Source organism: Bos grunniens, chromosome 20 (genome assembly GCF_055505025.1).
Source record: "Bos grunniens cultivar Pamir isolate PY7600 chromosome 20, Bosgru_T2T1.0, whole genome shotgun sequence".
Lineage (NCBI taxonomy): Eukaryota > Metazoa > Chordata > Mammalia > Artiodactyla > Bovidae > Bos > Bos grunniens.
In genome coordinates, this window is record NC_141184.1 from 40,576,821 (window position 1) to 40,597,115 (window position 20,295).

At 39.8% G+C, this 20,295-nt stretch overlaps 1 protein-coding gene across 4 annotated transcripts in view; it reads right to left on the reverse strand.

Moving 5' to 3' along the window:
- The window catches only part of PAIP1 (poly(A) binding protein interacting protein 1), a 29,006-nt gene extending 9,992 nt beyond the window's left edge, over window positions 1-19,014 (reverse strand). Inside the window, exons 1-7 of one of the 4 annotated variants that reach the window (XM_086361661.1) lie at window positions 18,660-19,014; window positions 17,783-17,873; window positions 16,175-16,344; window positions 7,232-7,417; window positions 4,967-5,079; window positions 2,357-2,468; window positions 780-905 (exon numbers count right to left, since the gene is read on the reverse strand). In XM_086361661.1, coding sequence (XP_086217787.1) covers window positions 780-905; window positions 2,357-2,468; window positions 4,967-5,079; window positions 7,232-7,417; window positions 16,175-16,273 — 636 coding nt within the window. In that variant the 5' untranslated portion in view covers window positions 16,274-16,344; window positions 17,783-17,873; window positions 18,660-19,014. Of the gene's footprint in view, window positions 1-779; window positions 906-2,356; window positions 2,469-4,966; window positions 5,080-7,231; window positions 7,418-16,174; window positions 16,345-16,933; window positions 17,462-17,654; window positions 17,909-18,659 lie in introns of those variants that run through there. The other 3 variants (XM_086361660.1, XM_086361659.1, XM_086361658.1) reach the window with 3 other exon arrangements.
- Window positions 19,015-20,295: the final 1,281 nt, after the last annotated feature.

A 20,295-nucleotide genomic window follows, 5' to 3' on the forward strand; every position in this document is an offset into this window, starting at 1 on the left:
ACAGGTAATTCACAGAAACTGTGGGGAAAAAAAATTGCTTATAAACCAAAAAAAGCTTAAATTCACAAGGAAATGCAAATTAAAATGTTTTGGTTTTTACTCATCACAATGATAAAATAAAATCTAGGATTGATTCTCCCATCACTGATTAAGGATACGGGGAAAGAGGTATGCTCGTTCACTGTTGCTGGGAATACACTCTGGTTAATAAGCATTTGGAAGGGAAATTTGGCATTACCTATCAAATTGAGGTATACATGCTCCTTAAGCCACCAAATCTATGTGTAGGAATTTAACTTACATAAACAACTGCATATATGAAGATACAATTAAAGATTACTGACAGTGCTGCAGTGGCTAAAATGAAAATAACTGTTCAAGTACGGAATGGATAAACAATGCGCATGCATACAATGCAACACTAGGAAGCTACTGAAAAAAGAGCCATGCAAAAATCCAAGATTCTCATTTGGTGATTAAAAAAAACAAACCACAACAGAATAAGATCTGATGAGAGCATACATACAGAGGAAAGGAAGAAAAGGGACTTTACAGAAAGGGTGAAGAACTTCCATTTTTTACTTTTAAATTTTGCTGCTTATATTAAGCAGTAAGTATATACTGCTCTTCCAATATTTAAATTCAAGAGACAAAAAAGTGTTTAACTTCGATAACTTAAATCTTGAATTTGTATATGTATTGTACTTCCCTTCCTCTAAGTTATGCACTAGAGGGATAAAACATTTTAAATTTTAAGAAAAAAAGTAAGTAAAACCCACCTTCAGTAATTTTACTGCACAGATTAAGTTGTCATCCATAGGATTAGAGAAGAGGGCATTCAGCAACTCCCGAAGACCGGTCTGAAGAATGTCTGCCCTTGTAACCTGTCCATTTGTCCCTTTAATCTTTTGGGGCAAAAGAAAAGAAAAAGCAACCATGCCAAAATACACATATATAAATGGTTTAACAAAATGTTGGAAAAATAAAGTGTTTTAGGTTAAAACCAAACACACAGTCAGGATAATTTAAGCCTCTTAATATTACCGCTTCATAAAGGAGTTTCTAGTCTATAAAGTTAATATCTTTTGGGGAACACAGAGCTTTTTTTTGGCTTTTTATACTATTTTAAAACACTTTAATTTATATCAGAATGGAACATGTATCTTGGCTCTCTGACTTGAACTATAGACGCAGGAGTCATGGCTTATCTTTATCATTCTCCCTACACATATTATTATTTCTACACAGGAAATTCAACAGCATTCTTAAAGTAACAATTCATTTAAAGCACAATTGATATTGGTGCTCTTATTTGGCTTAATATCAAATAAACTAAGATTAAGGCATGAGTTTTTTTTTAAATTAAGGCTATCTGTGGTAAAAATGGATGGTAAATCAGGCACAAGACTGGACAAAGATCTAGATGCACTGAGACGTACATTTGATGGTAGATTCATGTGTCTTTTCAGTGGCATTTACAATACTAAGTCCCCAAATCAGGGTTTTAAGACCCTATACCTATACCTGGGAGTAACTAGTCAAAAGAAAAACAAGCAAACCCATTACAAAGTAATTCAGCACTTCTGTTGCCTACCAACAAGCATATACTTACTCAAGTATACCACCAATTTAACAGCAGACTTCATACAAATACAGTTTATGTGGAAAACTAATACATACAATAGGACCAAAAAACTACAGAGGGTGAGTTAGGTGAAAAAAACCACCTCAGAAACTTTAATCTCTCCTCTCTTCACTCAAAACTTTGTGCTCCGTAGGACAAGCTGCTTTTGAGTCACCATCTGAAAGTCAACAAACTAAGTGTGCTAATATTTATGAAACAAGGATTCAAAAAAGTGTGATGGTCTGTATTCCAAAAGCTTAAAATCACATGTAAACCGTGGCTTTCAAAAAGCATATAATGACTTTAAAGTGCTTAGTAACCATCTCCCAACACCCTTCCCATGAACAGGAAGACAGAATGGTGTATGTGTTCCATTTGAGGACAGACCCTGGTGGCTTAGTGGTAAGTAATCTGCCTGCCAATGAAGGAGATGTGGGTTTGATCCCTGGGTCAGGAAGATCCCCGAAGAAGGAAATGGCAACCCACTCCAGTATTCTTGCTGGGAAATCTCATGGACAGAGGAGCCTGGTGGGCTACAGTCCATGGGGTCACAAAAGAGTTAGTCACAACTTAGCGACTGAACAACAACTACCACCACAACTACCATGAGTAGGTACTGAGACTTTTTTCCTCTCCCATTTCATCCCTGATGTTGTAAAAGGCTACGGTAAACACAAATCCCTTGAGATCAATTTATATTCTTAGGCTTTGTCACTACCGAAAAGTACTCACCTCCAGGTTAAGATAGAGTTCTCCCAGAAAGAGTACAAATGCATGGAATCGTTTTCGAGTCACTTCATCCCCTTTTGCAGCTTGATCTTTAACTTCATATTCAGTCCGACATCTAATAAAGACATACCTTTTGTAATCTCATATTGCTTTTTAAAAAAAAATAATCAAGTAAGATAACCATTTGTCAGTGTGGTTGTTCACAAGCAATACACAGGCGAGCACAATGCACCAACATTTTGATTTTCTGTAATAAAAGTGTTCCTGTCTATTGCAGAGATCAGAATATGTATTATCTTTCATACAATGATTCCTAGTTTTAAGAAATTGGTAACAATAGTTGAAAATAAGCCTATTAGATCAAGTCTGTAACAAGTTACAGCAGCACAGGTTTCAAGAGGTTTGTTGTATATTGGCACTAAAAAAGAACAAAACAAAAACCCACCACCTCATTTTATTGTCTCACTAGGCTTTTTAAGAAAGCACTGTTGGTTATCTTTTCAAACATATTAAATTAATTCATCAGAAAAAAAGCTGGGATATCTATAAATAGAATACTTTGGTTAATAATGGAAAGGATCAGTTAATTAATGCCAATTCAGTTAACCATGCACCTTGGCTACTTTCCTTTGTCTGCCCTTCCTGTGATGACTTTTCAGGAAAGAGCTTTGATGAAGTAACCTTTTGGTTCTATCAATGCTACTAGATTATACATTAATATACGTCAGTTATGTACAAATGTAAACCCCTACCCTTGTGCATGACTGATTATCTTGGTGAGAGGAAAGACCCTAAAACTTTAAGCTAAAGATTTTCAATTATAAAAGCAACACATGGTTATATTTTAGTTTTAACCTTTTTGAAATAAAAAGAACAAAAGACATTACAACCTAGAGGTGACTGCTGTAAAGGTAACTTCTGTTTTTTTTCAAAGTATGCCTACATTTTTCAGTTAATAAGATTACTACCTTTTTGCTTGTTACATGAGTAGCATTTCTCCATGTTAATAGCTTTGACCATATGCCAATACTAGAGAAGCATACACAGTGGGTATATAATCAGAAGAGTCAGAAGACTGGTTCTCAGCCATGACTACACAGTAGAATCACTTGGGAGAGCTTTATAAACCATGCCCAGGCTCAACTTCAGTCTAGTATCAGAATTCCCGAGAGAGGGGGCTCAGGCCATTTCCAAGGGTGAGCAGCACAAGGGAAGATAAGCAAGCCTTTCTGCCATTCTACCTCTTCAAATGCCTACTTTTACACCTTCCCAGAAGCTCTAACTTGTACTTCTTTAATTATTAGGTAGATTAGCTATCTTTTTATAAATTTGTCATTTACATTTTCCCAAACTGCACCTATCTGGAGTCATTCCAAATATTTCTACTAAAATACTTGCCTTTTTCTTACTCATTCCTAAGAGGCCCCTCTTTTCATATTAAATAAATGGGCTCATTGCCATGTGTTACAAATTTCTCTATTTTTAATTTACTTCATATAAATTATGACCCCCCCCAATTTTATAATCTATATTAAGTTTAATCTCTTCTTTTAGGGCCTGTGGGTATTATGTCTTACTTTAAAGGGCTTTGCCAACCAATTTTTTTTTGTCAATTTTTCCTTAGTATTTACTGTTTTTTATATTTGAAATACATTTTGGTGTAGAGAGTAAGACAAGAATCCATCTTTGTTTTCCCCCACCCCAAATGACTAGCCAGTTATGTCAGCAGCACAGTTTGTCTTCTACTAAACTATGTGAAGTTTCACCTTCACCAAAAACTTAATTTTAAGTGTCTCTGGAGTGTACTTTTGGAATCTATTCTGTTAAAGTGCAGTTTAACCACATGATGGAATACTTTGCAACCATTAAAAGTATTTTCAAAGAGCTAATAGACAAATTATAATAAACTCAAACACAATGTTATTAATTAAAAAACTCAAATTATAAGAAAATTTCCCTGTATTAGCTCATAAATTCAATGTCATGCCAAAACATCAATAAATACTAACAAGGTCTGTAATTTCACATGCTGATTCTAAAGTCTGGAGAAAATAAACATGGCAGAGTAGCAAAGAAGACCACACACACACATACAAAATGGGGAACTAACTAGACTAGTTGTGAGAAAATTAAGAGCTTTTTAATAGCGTGGTAATAAATCAGGAAGAGAAAAAGTAATGAATAGAATATAATTAAAGTCCAGAATCAACCCAAATGTAAGGATGTAGTGCAATAAAGGTAGCACTTCTAGTCAATAAGGAATGGATCATTAAAAAATGTAGTATGGGAAAAACTGGTTAAATGTGTGGCAGTAAGTGAAATTAGATCCTTACTCAAGCCAAAAGTAAGTACAAAGAAATATGTAAAATGACCATTTTTAAGATCTTGGAAAAAGAAAAGGCCCTTCCAGGCAAAAAACCAAAGGCAGAGACCATTACCGAAAAAAGACTGCTATATATGAGTATAAACTTTTAATACTATATTCAAAAATAAGAATGGTCTGCCCTATTTTTCCCAGAAACTTCCTGTGAAGTGCAATCTTAGCAAGAAGAATGGTCAAATTCTAGCATGTTTAGGAGGAGTTCTCCTTCACTCTCATACGTTCACACTGACCTTTGAAGTAGCAATTGGCGAAAGTTGCCACTCTGTGGGCTAATTGTCAGATGATGGGACAGGTAGTTACAGAGGCGTGCTCCCATGTAAGAGAAATTGGGGATAGATGTGGCCTTTCAAAAAGAAAAAAGTTTTGTATGACACAGATACATCAAGTCATTAATGCAAACACTTCACAACAATTTTCTAAAGAGAAAAAAACATTCCTACCTTCAGTACTATACAGAAAGTTACAAGTCATTTATGATTGTTAGGCATAAGGAAATTAACTCTCTCTCCCAAACTTACACCAAGAACCAGAATAAATACAAAGAAAAACATTAAGGCAAGCTCTCCCCATCATTTACCCGAGGTTAGCAGAAAGCAAACAGATAATCTCTTTGTTCATTTCTGCATAAAATATGTACAGGTACCCAGTTGCATAGTGCCAATTATGAAGAGTATTTGTGGAACTGTTGATCAGAGTATCTTTCAGGAATAGGATGGCACCAACTTTGGCATCTAGCTGTCCAGAACAAGACAGGCCTGGACATTTGTGACCCTGGACATTACTAAACCTCCCTGAGCTTCAGTTTTGATTCCTATAGAGGTAATTAAGATCCCTGATGCAAAAGGTTAACATTTCAGCAATACTCCCAACACTCAAGGTAAAGAGAAAATCAAAAGAAATAAAATATTTTTAATAAGACAATGGAAAAACACTGAATATCAAAGACTGGGTGATATAGCCAAAGAAGTACTCAGGAAGCTTCACTTTTACTGCAGTTTTTAAAGAACAGCAGAGCACACACATTAAGGGGCTTCTCACAAGGCAGTAGTTAACCAGGGCTTAGATCTAACAAACGGCCTGAATGCTGCTCCAACCCTATGCTGGGTCTACTTACGCACGTGTGACCTTAAGACAAGTCAGGTAACCTCTGTTAAGCTATGTATAAAATGGGGATAAACGTAGTATGTTACAACCACCAAGGATTAAGTGAGTTAACTACAGGTCAAGTGTTTAGCAATGCCAGGCATGAAGTACTTTATAATTAGAACATTTTATTTCTAATTACTTCCCTGCTCACATAGGACCCTGTACATTTCTCATCTAGGAAGACTGACTGATTGTACTGACGTTCATATATGTGTATCTGGTACCACAAAAGACTTAAAATTCAAATTTTATACTTTTTTCATTATTGGCACTGCCTTTGCTCTTAAAATTTAAAGTAAATTTAAAGACAACAAAATTGGTCATTAAAGTTTCATGCATCCCTGCTATACCTCAACTTTACTTCCACTGACAACCAATTTTAACTCTTTCTGCTAAAAAGGTTTTAATCTTTGTATCTCCATGCTCCATGATATGAGTTTACATATTTCTTACTAGTTTAACACCAAGGAAGATGAACAGTTTTCATGTCAAAAGTAGGATTCAGGACAAACAGAGCAGTTCTATCTTCCTAAAAGCTCAGGCATTTTCAAAAAAAAAATCTAAGAACTGGCCAGGTAATATAGGAGTCTAGAAACAATTGAAAACAAACTGGAAAAATAGTCAAATGAAACACTCAGTTAAAAAAAAAATTGACCTGCTATCGTAAGTCACCCTTTCATATATCCAAGTTAGAGCTGCTCCTTCAGCAATGACTTGAAGAGAAACATAACCTTGGGCGGCACTTATCTCCTATTGTTTTTGGCCAGTCTCACTCACTGACCTTAGATTTATCTTCAAAATTGAGTACTATGTTTTCCCCCTTAAAATAGCATTAACGTATCAATGACCAATATGCTAAGATTAAAACTAAACTCTGTGTAAATAACCTAGACTGACATTAGATTTTTTAAGGAATTAAAAATCCTTGAAAATTTTAAAGACAAGCAGAAACGTTAAGATTCAAGTCAGTGTTTATAGTCTTTTTTTTTTTTTTTTAAATAAAGAATCATTTACGAGGCAAAAAAGTTCTCCCATGACTTTTTCTCCCCTACTCCAATAACGGCAGATTCTTGTAAAACAGGGGTTTGGAAAAAAGCAAGATATTCATGTAGTGTCTTCATAAGTGTCCAAAACTCCTTCCAAATGCCTGTACAGAGCCTTGGCTACAGTCCTGGATCTCTAATTACAGAAATTTTGTACAACAGAGACTTAAAAGCTCCCATGAACCATAAACAGTCAAGGCATGTCGAGGCTGGTGAACGTGAACCTGGCTCCCCTCAAGGAGCAGCCACCATCTTCCACCATCAGGGCAGCTGTTCAATGAGCACGCATGCAGTCAGCCAACCTACCTGCTGATAGATGAGTTCCATAAGTTCTTGCAAAGCATCATCTGTTGTAACCCAGCCATTCAGGGTCTCTGCAAACTGTCCAATTTCAGTTTCAAAACTGCCAGGCTGTTCTGTAAGATGATTCAAAAAATCCTGAACATATTCTGATAAAGTAGGATAATCCTCACAGCCGTCCTCATAGGATTCCTATAGGTCAAAGGTTAAAAGAGAAAAAATTAATCCATGCAACTAGCTAAAATAAACATGAGGCAGCTTTAAATTGGAATGTCTCTAGCTCAAATGGTATTTTTAAGAATCTTTAACCTGATAAAATGTTATTTTCTTCAAAAAGTTCAGTCCACTTTTTCCTTGCCTAACAGCCAAAATGTGGTAACAGAAGGGCTCCATCTAGCTGGGTAGAGAACTGTCTTCCCACCTCTGGCAGATTTACAAGATTACTGAGAAGTAAAGTTTAAACCAGTATTTCACTGTAAGACCCAATATCAAAATTTAGAGTTAATAATAAGATTCAGGATTTGTTTCAAAATGGAAGGGGGAGAGGGACCAGATATATAGAAACAAGAATGGCCACATGTAGTTAACTATTGAGGCCATGGGCATTCAATATACCATTCTCTTTCCTTGTAGACATTCAACAATTTCTATATTGGAAAAAAAAGTTTGTTATCTGTCAATCTCCAAAGACAGAAAATGTCTTTATAGTTTAAATGATTACAAAATATAGTGTACAGTGGTAAGAGACTTTCTGGCTGCTATGTCCAGCCAATCTTGATAGTAGCAAGTTTCCAATTAATATCACTATCATCTCAATGTTCACAGCAGCACTATTTACAACAGCCAAGACACAGAAGCAACCTAAATGTCCATCGAGAGATGAATGGATAAAGATGTGGTACTTATATACAGCCGTAAAAAATGAAATAATGGATGAACCTAGAGATTATCAAAATAAGTCAGAGAAAGACAAAGGTCATATGATGATTGCTTATATGCACAATCAAGTCTTTAAAAAATGACACGAATTTATTTCCAAAACAGAAATGGGAGTCACATAGAAAAAAAACTTATGGAGAATGGGATTGACATATACATACTACTGTATACAAAACACATAATTAATAAGGACCTCCTGTATTGCAAAAGCAACTCTACTCAACACTCTGTAAAGAGCTATATGAGAAAACAATCTAAAAAAGTAGATATAGGTACAACAGGTTCCACTTTGTTGAAACTAACAACACTGTAAATCAACTATACTCCCAATAAAGTTTTGGTTTTTTTTTTTTAAAACCACTATCACCTTTATTAGTTTCCAGCATTTTAAATAATGGCAGAATGTTGAGTAGGGTGACTGGTGCAAAAGATAACAGATCTGAGTATCAATCCTTATGTTCACAATGTCTGGAATACCACTTACTTAAAGCATTCTGAAGTTTACTTGAGAGTTATTTCCTTCTTTAGGGGATCTTCCCAACCCAGGGATCAAAACCAGGTCTCCTGCATTGCAGGTGGATTCTTTACCAGCTGAGCCACCAGGGAAGCCCAAAAGTTGACTGATGTCTGCTTCATCATCTGTTTTGTTTTTGTTTTGCTTTTAAGTCCATGAAAGTGATAGTGTTAGTCGCTCAGTCATGTCTTGACTCTAATCCCAGGGACTGTAGCCTGCCAGGCTCCTCTGTCCATGGGATTCTCCAGGCAACAACACTGGAGTGGACAGCCATTACCTTCTCCAGGAAATCTTCCCAACCTAGGGATTGAACCCGTGGGTCCCCTGCACTGCAGGCAAATTCTTTACCATCTGAGCCACCAGGGAAATCCAATAACTATGCTTGATAAAATTTACCCCTTTCCAAAAGAAGCCAAAATGAGAAACCACATGAAACAATTATGACTACAGTATGGAAGCATTTTATGAAGGAGTTAAGTTCCAAAGTCAGTGAGTAAAGTAAGGAAGGGGGAAAAAAAAAAAAAAATCATACCTAGTCAGAATTTGCCCTAGGAAAGCCCCATGTTGAAGTTGGATGTATAATCTTAGTGAGAAGACTAACACTGCTAGTAATGACCACTATTCTTAAGCTGACTACCATTTAGAGGCCATGTTGCATAATTTTTTTATACTTCTAGACACTACAGTGATATTTAACATGACCTACTACAGGTACTATAAGAGGACTCAGGAATTAAGAGCAGAGGCAGGAAGAGCAGAGCATGGTGCCTATAGTGCTCATACAGGGTTCACTGAGCAGAAGAGCAGGGAAACTTGCATACTTTAAATGTCTGTCTGATTACACACTTGAATCCAAATTAAGTAACTGTACTGTAAGATAAAGTAAGCATCAGTGTTGATGAAATTCAAATTCATGAATCATAAACATTACAGCTGTGTGACAGAATTACATGAGTTAATGAGTTAAGTGAGTTAATCAGTAAAAGCCCTTGGACCAGTACACAGTAAGGCACTAAGTATTCAACAAATTTTAAATTTCTAGGAAAATACTGAAACACATTCCAAATACAACAGCCATGTTCTCACACCTAAAGGAGCTAAAGTGTAAAAAGCATCCAGAAAGGAGAATGATCAACTACACTTGTTGGTACCTAGGATGGTCCTCTATCAATAAACCAATAGCCACCAGTTGCAAATATAGCATGTTGTTCATTCAAAACCATCTGAGTGTTACTGCTTACTTGACTGCTCTAGGTGCTGGGAATACTGCCACATCATGGATAAAGGAGACAAAGTCCTCCTTCCTCTCTTGGGTTTATTATTTCATAATGGCAGACACTTTTCAGATATTGAGATATAGTGGAAAAAACTGTCAGGGAAGAATTCCGAACAGTTAATATCCGAACTGAGAAAGAAAAAGCAAAACAACCAACCCTAAAACCAGCAACACAAATATCTGAGGAAAGATTTTATGCAAGGAGGACAAGAAGTATTCAGGCCCTAAGGAGATATGCATTTGCCTAATACCTTTAAGAGATGCCAGAATACACAAACTGAGGATAAGGCAGTTGCTAATGCGATCCATGAGGCAAATGGGGAGTTCTTGTAGGGTTTGGGGACCACACTAAGACCAATTCAAGAGGCAGTGAAAAAACCAAGCAGGGGTCGGGGTTAGGGTGGGTTTAGGCAAGGAAGGATGTTGTACCAACTCAAGTAATCTGCGCATGCTCATATAGCTCTTACAGACATATAAGTTATTAAGAATTGAGCACAGAACAAAGTCTACGCATTTAACTTCTGTGCTATACTCCAAAAAATTCAAAGGCCTATAACCCAATTTTGATACATTAGTTTACTTATTTATAAACTTAAAATAAGCTTTTAATTACATGTAAGTTGCCAAAAATTCATCTAACAATTCAAAGAATTGGTTAAGTATGTTACCTTATAGCCACACGATAAAACATCATATAGCCACTGAAAAGACAAGTATCAATACAGAAATACTATCAACACAGCAAATTAAAATAATACAGAACCATATTTTCATACTATTTAATGTTAGCTTTAGGCAATGAAAATTTCTGTAAAGATAGACAAAGGATAAGTTATCTATGGAGTGAGGAAACAATTATAAATACTCACTCTTTAGGGCTTCCCTTGTGGCTCAGGGTCCGCCTATAATGTAGGAGCCACAGGAGACGTGGGTTAGATCCCTGGGTTGGGAAGATCCCCTGGAGGAGGGCATGGCAACCCACACCAGTATTCTTGTGGAGAATCCCATGGACAGAAGCCTGGCAGGCTACAGTCCATAAAGATTGTAGGTCGCAAAGAGTTGGACATGACTGAAGCAACCTGGTACGGCACCGACTTTATTATGAAATTGTGAAAGTGGTTAAGCATTACAAATGCATTATATTAAATAATTACTTAATGTTAACTACAAACATATATGAGTTTTACAATTAAAAACTAGTTTTAAGATTTTGATATGCAATTTAAAATTTACACATTTGTGGTATCCTACTATTAATGACAATGAAAAGCAGGAAGTCTCCCAGCAAATGGTATTGATTTCCTAACTGTTCTGATCAAATGTCATTCATTGAAGCAAAATGCAGGTTAGAACATTGACTTCAGTTTTTGTTTTTTGTTTTTTTCCCCCAAATAAGCATTACTCTTTTAAGGGAATCTGAAATGTGAAAGTAAAAGAGGAAACAGAGCTGTTCTGAATAGAGCTGAACAGGGGATTCAAAGCCTGCTGTTTCACAAAGGGAAAAGGGAGGCACAGAGTATTCTGAACAGATGAACACTCCAATGTTGGAATCAAAGCCTATGTTAGTTCTCTAGTACCAGATTTTTTTAAAGTATAAATTTCTTCAGTCTTTAATGTGAAGTCAAATGGCTTCCAAGTTGAGGAATATTTAAGTTTTATTTTTCTTAGAATTCTGTGACAAGAGATTAGTAGGAACATCATAGGTACTTTGAATACACTGTCAAGAGATAAGCCCCTAACCAAAGCAGTGGGAACAAAAGAAAATGATCAGACATTTACGTGAACAGTCAAGACTATTTTAGTTAACTTGATCAAAAGCGGGCAAGACTGTGGAAGAGCAAAGTGAGTCGTACACCATACAAGCTTTTAGCCTGAGCAGTTAGGTAGAATACAAAAATGTAAGCAAAGGTTTGCAAAACATGAATTTTTCTTTGTTCTTGAGTTTGAATGTGCAATCCTCAGAAGAGGGCAAAACAAAAGGAAACATAAGCCTGGAGTTGAGAGGAAGAATTAGATTCCAGAGTTATCAGCAAGCAGGTATGTGGTGGTCAGATTCTAGGAGATATGTAGTATCATCAAGGGAAGTAATAAAACAGAAAAAAGACAATTCTCAGAGCCTGCAGTCTGAGTAGAGGAGGAATGGTCTGAAAATTCGAAGGATGAAGAACTGCCACAGAAGCCAAAGGAAAAGTAAATGAGGAGAGGTGCTCATAGGAGCAAATGCTGTAGAATAATTTCATTGGTTCAAATCTGAAAAAATGATGGTTGCAGTCTTGGTAATCAAAACTATGTGAAGAGAGAAAAATTTAAGACAAGATTAGTATCATAAATATTCAGTTCTTAAAAAGGAGGAAATTTTGAAAGACTTAAAATGTGCTCTTGGCACCTTGCTCAGGACCTACACCAGGAGGTCAACCTTACAGATCACACGGTGTTCAAGAAGTCTATTTAGATGAGAGTTAAGACGACAATCAATTTTAAAATAAAAACCTCAGCTGTCACAAAAATAGTACAATTAAGAGGATCAGTCTGCAGAGGTTTCAATGGTCAGTGAGGTGTAAAGTAGTGACAACAGTGAACAATTTTTCCTTTGAAGAATGTTACAATTAAAAGGCAAGAAAAACTGGGCAGTAACTTGAAGGAGGATGTTCTCAGAAAAAGCTGGGATTTTTTGTGCATGTTGGGGAGGGTGGGGGATTTTGTCTCTTAGTAAATAATTTATCAACTCCTATGTGGAATTTTTGGTTCTCATAAGTGAACCATGATTAAATATTTAAGAGGTAGTAGTTGACCTGAGAAAAAGCAATGGCCAGGAATAGATGGACACGGCAACTCATTGGTAAGAAGGCATATAAAGAAGATTCTAGCAGTGAGATTAAAGGAAGGTTTGAAGATAAAAGGACCTAGAGTTTTAGAAAGGTTATGAAAGCACAGTAAAAGACTATTGTAAAAAATGTAAAACACATGCATTCTTGAGAGCAGATCCTCCTCAAGGATATCAAGCAATAGCCTCTCACGTGTATAACAAAGGAAGATTCAAGAAATTTCTGGAAATCCAGCCAGGAGACCACTAGAATACAGGCTCTACAAAGATAAGAACTTTTTATCCACTGCTGTATCCCCAGCCCTTGATTCATGGTTAAGTATTCAATTATTTTCTGAACAAGTGAATGAATACAGCTAACTCTGGATTATGGTTACTGTCAGGAAAATCTTCTCTCATAATCAGACTTTATCCTAAGACTCAAGGGAAAAATCAAGGATATTGCTGTTCTGTGACTGAGAAAAACTCTTAGCTTTGACAGAGGGTAAAAGGCTAAGGCCAGAGAATGATATAACAGGGCAGGAGTAGCAAGCTTCCCAGGTGGCGAAATGGTAAAGAATCCGCCGACAACGCACAAGATGCAAAAGACGCAGGTTGGATTCCTGGGTAGCCCTGTGAGTGCTCTGATGCGCACGTCCCCCGTTCTGTGTCTAGTCCTTAAAGTTTTGATATGAGCCGGACTCATTCTTGGGGCTTCCCTGGTGGCTCAGACAGTAAAGAATCTGCCTGCAATGCAAGAGACCCTGGTTTGAGCCCTGGAGAAGGAAATGGCAACCCACTCCAGTATTCCTGCCTGGAAAATCCCACAGTCAGAGGAGCCTGGCTGGCTACAGTCCATGGGGTCGCCAAGAGTCAGACATGACTGAGCACACACACACTCAGCAAGCTTGAATGCCTATAGAATCCAGGTGGATTACAGGCAAATGAAGTAAGCCGGTGAGCAAATTAGAGCTTACACACCATCTAAAGGGGCTGCCTCTATTCAGCTCCAGCCAACATTTGCTCTATCAAAATAGCAGTCCAGTATGGCCAGATCTTATGATTTCAAAGAAACCTCAAAAAAAAAAAAAAAAAAAAAAAAAATCAGCTTTGCAGTATCTAATGTAAGTACTGGTAAAGTATAAAGCCCCACTTTAAAAAATACTCAGGGCCAAAGAAGACACCTGCAGGCAACATGTGAGCCATGCAGACAGGGCTTCCAGTCTGCAGTTTGCTCTGGCAAACAGAGCCAAGCTGGAGCTGATATACAAGAGATTAAGAAGTGCCAAAAAGATGGCAATGGCTCAAAGAAGTCGACTAACATGGCTCAATACACTGCTCTCAGGGAGTCACGTGAACTATTTAAGAAACTAGCTGGTAGAGAATTATGAAAAAACTACATTCCTCTCACCATGAAATAGCCCAAATCACTGGGAAAGCAAACAAATGAGAAACCATTTGTGGCTGTTAAGGTAAGTATCCTTAAGTTACTCAGCTACTCAAAGCTCTCAAATGGTTCCTTTCTTCTCTAAGCCAAAAACAGTTTTGGGGCAAGAATCCAAGCTGCTCTCATTTCTACTTTACATGATTGATGGCCCATTCCACCCCAAGTCAACTGCTCTTCCTGCTATGCCTGTACTTTCCCCTCTCCAGCCCCAAAGCTCTTTCCTAATGCAGTCTAAGACGCATGAAGTTTCTAAAATATGGAATAAAAAGTTCTCCTATACCTTATATCAAATATGGAAGTAAAGTCCCTCTAACTCTCTCCCCCAAAGCAACAAAAAAGGTGTGCTACCATTAGTTGATCAGGGACTTTTCAAATTAAAAAAGATGACACACACCCACCGGAATAGCTAAACTTAAAATAGCAAATACCAAGTGCTGATAAGGAATTAAACTACCTGGAAACCATATGGTACTCAATGAATACACTGGAATCAGTCTTTTTGGAAAAGTATTCAGAAGTCTTTACTAAACCTAGCTACCGTATGTCCCAACAACTCCACTCCTAGATATATACCAAACACAAACAAGGACATGGACAAGAACAGCAGCCCCAAACATAATAGCCCGACTGTGAAAGCCAACCAAATGTTCATCAACAAATATTCACACAGTGGATTGCCACGAGAATAAATCACCTCCAGCAACATGCTGCAATACTGATTAATACTGATGTTGAATGAAAAGAGAAAAATAGTATATTCTATGAGGCTCCATTTATATGAATTTTGAACAGAAGCAAGATTACTGTTAGATCAAAATAGTGGTTACCTTTGGAGAGCAGTGGACTTCCCTTATGGCTCAGCTGGTCAAGAATCTGCCTGCAATGCGGGAGACCTGGGTTCGATCCCTGGGTTGGGAAGATCCCCTGGAGAAGGGAAAGGCTACCCACTCCAGTATTCTGGCCTGGAAAATTCCATGGATTGTATAGTCCATGGGGTCACAAAGAGGCAAGACAGGACTGAGCGACTTTGACTTTGGAGAACAGTAATGATTAGAAGGAGACAGAGTGGGCTGTGGGGATGGTGATAACGTTCCTTTTCCATTATCTGGATGCCCAAGTATTTTCACATTGTGAAACTTTGAGCTAAACCTGAGTTACACTATTCCGTATACTTACATGTCAAAAAATGAACAGGAGAGACAGGACTTATGCTAAAGTATTATTTCTTCAATCCAGAATGGTCCCTGCCCTATTTATCTACAATCAATTGCTATGCATTTACTATCACAACAATTCTTTTCTTTGTATCCCAACCATGCTTGATTGTTTTCTCTTGATATTTAGGTGACACCAATTTCTAACATTTATATTATTGACAAAGATGAATCTGAAAGAAGTTCTTTATACCTAAACACTTTATCAAAACTCCCTACATTTCTATATAACTGTTAATTAGAACCAGAAACACTTCTATTTTAACATAAGAGCCCAGATGTGTACTTCTTAACATTCAAACACCTACCACAATTAGCCCGCAGCAAAACCAGTTTAATTTACCCTAAAGTTACCAGTGAATATCCAGCTGTCCCGCTAAAATCAAATTAAAAATTAACTTTTCCAGGCCACTATTCTATAGGTCGTCCATAAAGTCAGGACACAGACTTCAGTTTTATAGACTGAAGATGTCCTTGACCACTGTAAATTTATTAAACTATAGATGGTGGAAATACAGCAATGAACAAAATAGACAAGACTCTCTACTCTCAAGCTTATGTTCTGATACCTTGACTGTAATAACTACCTCGAATATAATAAATACATTCCTGAATCACTTTTGTTTCCTCATGATTTCAATACATTCATGTTTTTATGTGAGGTACAGAAAGCACACCAGCATACTGATAAATGATGTAATAACCACATTCTTCCAGTAATACTAAATTAGAGTTGTAGTAAAAAGGTGTACTTACTGTATAATTAGAAGAATAACTTGATGGGTAGAATTCAGGGGCGTTTACAGACAGCTTAGACATTAATACAGGAGCTACAACCACCTGGGGTTTAGCCATTGCTGACTCCGAATTCTGCTGTGGGATGTTATCCGGCGAACTAGATGGAGCTCTCAGGGGCCTCGTTTGTTCTGGGAAAGGGGGGAAAAAAATTGGTGTCAGATGCTTTCATTCCTTTGGATAATAACTTACATATACGGAAAAGCCATCTGAGCAAGACTGGTTTCTAAGTCAAACAAGAACCACCACGAAATTTAAGGTTATCGCCAGGATAGCTGCAAAGAGCCTGCAAAAAGGAACAATAGACTTGCTTTAATCATTTTATGTACATACTGCTTTCTAAATAAATACGTGAGGGCTTATTTTTCATTTTTTCTTTTTTAAAGAGTCGGTTAAAAAGAGGTGGATGCCCGCCTCAGGCCTCCCCCTCGGGGGCTGGGGAGGGGAGGCGAATTTTACTTCCTCCCGGGACAGCAGAACTCAGAGGGCGCCACGGGCCCCTCCCCCCGCCGGGGAGCACAAAGGATTCTGGCGGCCACCTTCCAAACCCGGTTCTGGGCCCGTCCCCACCCCGAAACAACCGGGCCCTTCGGGGAACGCTCTCGGGGAATTGGGGTGTAAAGAGGGGACAGCGCGCCTCCCTCCTCGGGGGCGCGCGGAGGGCCGTGGTGGGGGAAGCGTTGGCCCGGGAGGACGGGGTCCCCTAGAGCGGCTCCGTACCTGGGAGCGCCCCGGGCCGGGCAGGCCGCTGGGGGCCGGCGGGGACCTCGCACTGGGCCCCTGGCGGCGGGGCCGTCCTGGGCTGGCGCAGCGGCGGCGGCTGCAGGAAGCCCGGAGCTTTGGGTTGAGGCGGCGGCGGCGGCGGCTGGTGCCGCGGCCGCTCAGCAGGCCCCGCTCCGTTCGGGAAACCAGCGCCCTCAGGCCCGCCCCCTCCGCGGCCCAGGCCCCGGCTCCGGCCCCGACCAGCACCTGGGGCCCGGTCGAAACCGTCCGACATGCTCCTCCTCCTCCTCCGGGGGCCGCTGCTGCTGCGCTCGGGAGAGGACACGAGGGGAGGCGCCGCGGGCCGGCTCTCGCCGCGGCGCTCACTCAGGCCTCATGGAGGAGGAGGGCGGCGGGTCCCCGCTAGGCTCCTCAGCGCTTCGGGCGGGCGGAGCGGACGGCAGCTAAAGCACCCGCCGAACCCGCTGCTTCGGAGCGCCCGCCCCCCGAGGCTAGCCTCGGCTTTCCGATTCTCCCCACAAATCTGGCTCCCCCGCCTCCGGCGCGGCGGGGGCGAAGGCGGGTCACAGCGGCCCCCCGCGGCCCGGAGGCCCAGGGCGCGCCGGCCTCGGCTCCTCCCGTTCGCGGCGGGCGGGCGGGCAGCCGCGGCCCAGCAGGCGGTCCGGCGAGCGGCGCCTAGGCCGCGAGGGCCGGGCGAGGGGCTGAACGGGGCGCTTACCCCTGCTAGGCCCGGCCTGCGCGATGGTTCTCGGGAGAGAAGTGCGAGACTGACGGTTGAGGCCAGGAAATAAATAAATTACGGGGGGAGGGGGCGTGGAGCCGGCGCCAGGGTTCGCGGACGCTCACCTTCCGGAGGCGCGCAGGTGTGTTCAATGTGCGGGCGCAGGCGAGACCCGAGGACTGGCAGGCAGCCGGGCAGTGGAAGCTCGTCTGCCACCTGCTACGTTAGTCGCGGGGGAAGGGAAGAGGAACAGAATCGAAATACGCCTCCCACCCCCGCTCCTCTCAATTCACTGTAGGTGTTTATCACAGTAGGTCACAGTATGACCAAGCTTTACTCTCTTCTCTTTTCTCTTACCCTCCAGAAATTTTAAGAAAATACACTACCTTTCAATGAAACGCCTCTCTTTTTCATCTTCTGCCAGTGCTGTCTAATCAAAATATGAGAGCCACAAATGCAAGCCACTTACATAATTATAAATTTTCTAGAATGCACCTTACGCGAGTGAAAAGAAACAGGTGAAATTAATTTACATAATATCATTTACTTAAGTAGATTCCAAATGGTATCATTCCAACATGTAATTAATAAAGATACAAAAAATTTTTACTCATACTAATCAAAATCCAATGTGTATTCTAGGCTTCTGGCATATCTCACTTAGGATGAAGCCATTTGAAGCGCTCAGTAGCCCTCTGAGGCTAGTTGCTACTGCACTGCACAACAAATTTCTATCCATTATTTATGTGTAAATTATTGTTTTTTAAAAACCAGCTCTGATGGTGCTAAAGCCAAATGAGAGGAAAATGTAAGTAATAAAAAGGAAAAAAAAATGATTTTTTCAGTATGAAATTGAAACATCTTCACAAATTGATTGTAGCCCTGTATTTTAAGCAAGGCTTAATGTTTTTCAATTTTGTCATCTTGAGAATCATTTGTTAGGAAAAAATAAACCTGTTAACAATTTCTTCTTGCTAATAAAGAAAACATTGACATCTTCACCTAAATGAAGGAGGAAAATAGCTCTGATGAAGGCGTGCATTCTCAGTCCTGTCCACTCTGTGCAACCCCATGGACTATATAGCCCGCCAGGCTCCTCTGTCCATGGGATTCTTCAGGGGAGAACGTTGGAGTGGGTTGCCATTTCCTCTGCCAGGAGATTTTCCCAACCCAGGGATGAAACCCACATCTTCTTCATCTCCTGCATTGGCAGGCAGATTCTTTATCATTGAGCCACCTGTAAAGCCCTAATGAAGGCAATCATGAATAAATGTTTAACACTGTTGATTGTTGGGAAAAATAAGTCAGGGATGGAAGCCAGCAAAAAGTGTGGTTCCTCGGTGCTGAGAAAGAACGTAGGGTTCAAAGTAGGCCAGAAGTTTGGTTTGGATCCTGGTTTAGACCCTTAATGCCTGGGTGGTCTTGGGTAAGTAAAGGATTTAGCTTCTCTGAGCCTCAGTTTCCTCAGCTATGAAATAAAAAGTATCCTGTAGCACTAAGTATATATCACAAAGACAAGATTACAATTTCAAAATTAGATGAGATAATGCCGATAACATAAAAATTCATTCTTTTAGGTGGTCGTCACTTCTTGCCTGGACTTTTCTATTGTGTAGGAAAGCCCCACAAACTGTATGCTCAACAACAGAATTATCCTTTATGTTCCACCAAGGTAGCTGATCCAATCCTGTCCCAGACTTTTGTTTGCATTCACCCCTCTTTTCTCCCCTTAGAACTTGGCTAGTTCTAGAAACTTAGAAAAAGCTAGTTCCTTTTCCATATCTAAGTCTTTCTTATCTGAGAATGAGGCTATTCTGCATCCATGGTGAAATCAGGTTATCTTTATAGCCCCTTTTGTTAGATAAGTTAGATAATTTAGATGTTGCTCTTCCCGACTCTGCGACTCCATGGACTGCAGCACACCACGCCTCCCTGTCCATCATCAACTCCTGGAGCTTGCTCAGACTCATGTCCCTTGAGTTGGTGATGCCATCCAACCATCTTGTCCTCTGTTGTCCCCTTCTCCTCCTGCCTTCAATCTTTCCCAGCATCAGGGTCTTTTCCAATGAGTCTCTTCTTGGCATCAGGTGGCCAAAGTATTGGAGTTTCAGCTTCAGGATGAGTCCTTCCAATGAATATTCAGGACTGATTTCTTTTAAGATTGACTGGTTTGATCTCCTTGCAGTCCAGGGGACTCTCAAGAAACTTCTCCAACACCACAGCTCAAAAGCATCAATTCTTCAGTGCTCAGCTTTCTTTATAGTCCAACTCTCACATCTATGCATGACTACTGGAAAAACCATAGCTTTGGCTAGACGGACCTTTGTTGGCAAAGTAATGTCTCTGCTTTTTAATATGCTGTCTAGGTGTGTCATAGCTTTTCTTCCAAGCAGCAAGTGTCTTTTAATTTCCTGGCTGCAGTCACCATCTGCAGTGATTTTGGAGTCTAAAAAAATAAAGTCTGTTACTGTTTCCATTGTTTCCCCATCTATTTGCCATGAAGTGATGGGACTGGATGTCTTGATCTTCGTTTTCTGAATGCTGAGTTTTAACCCAACTTTTTCACTCTCCTCTTTCACTTTCATCAAGAGGCTCTTTGGTTCTTTCTTGCTCTCTGCCATAAGAGTGGTGTTATCTG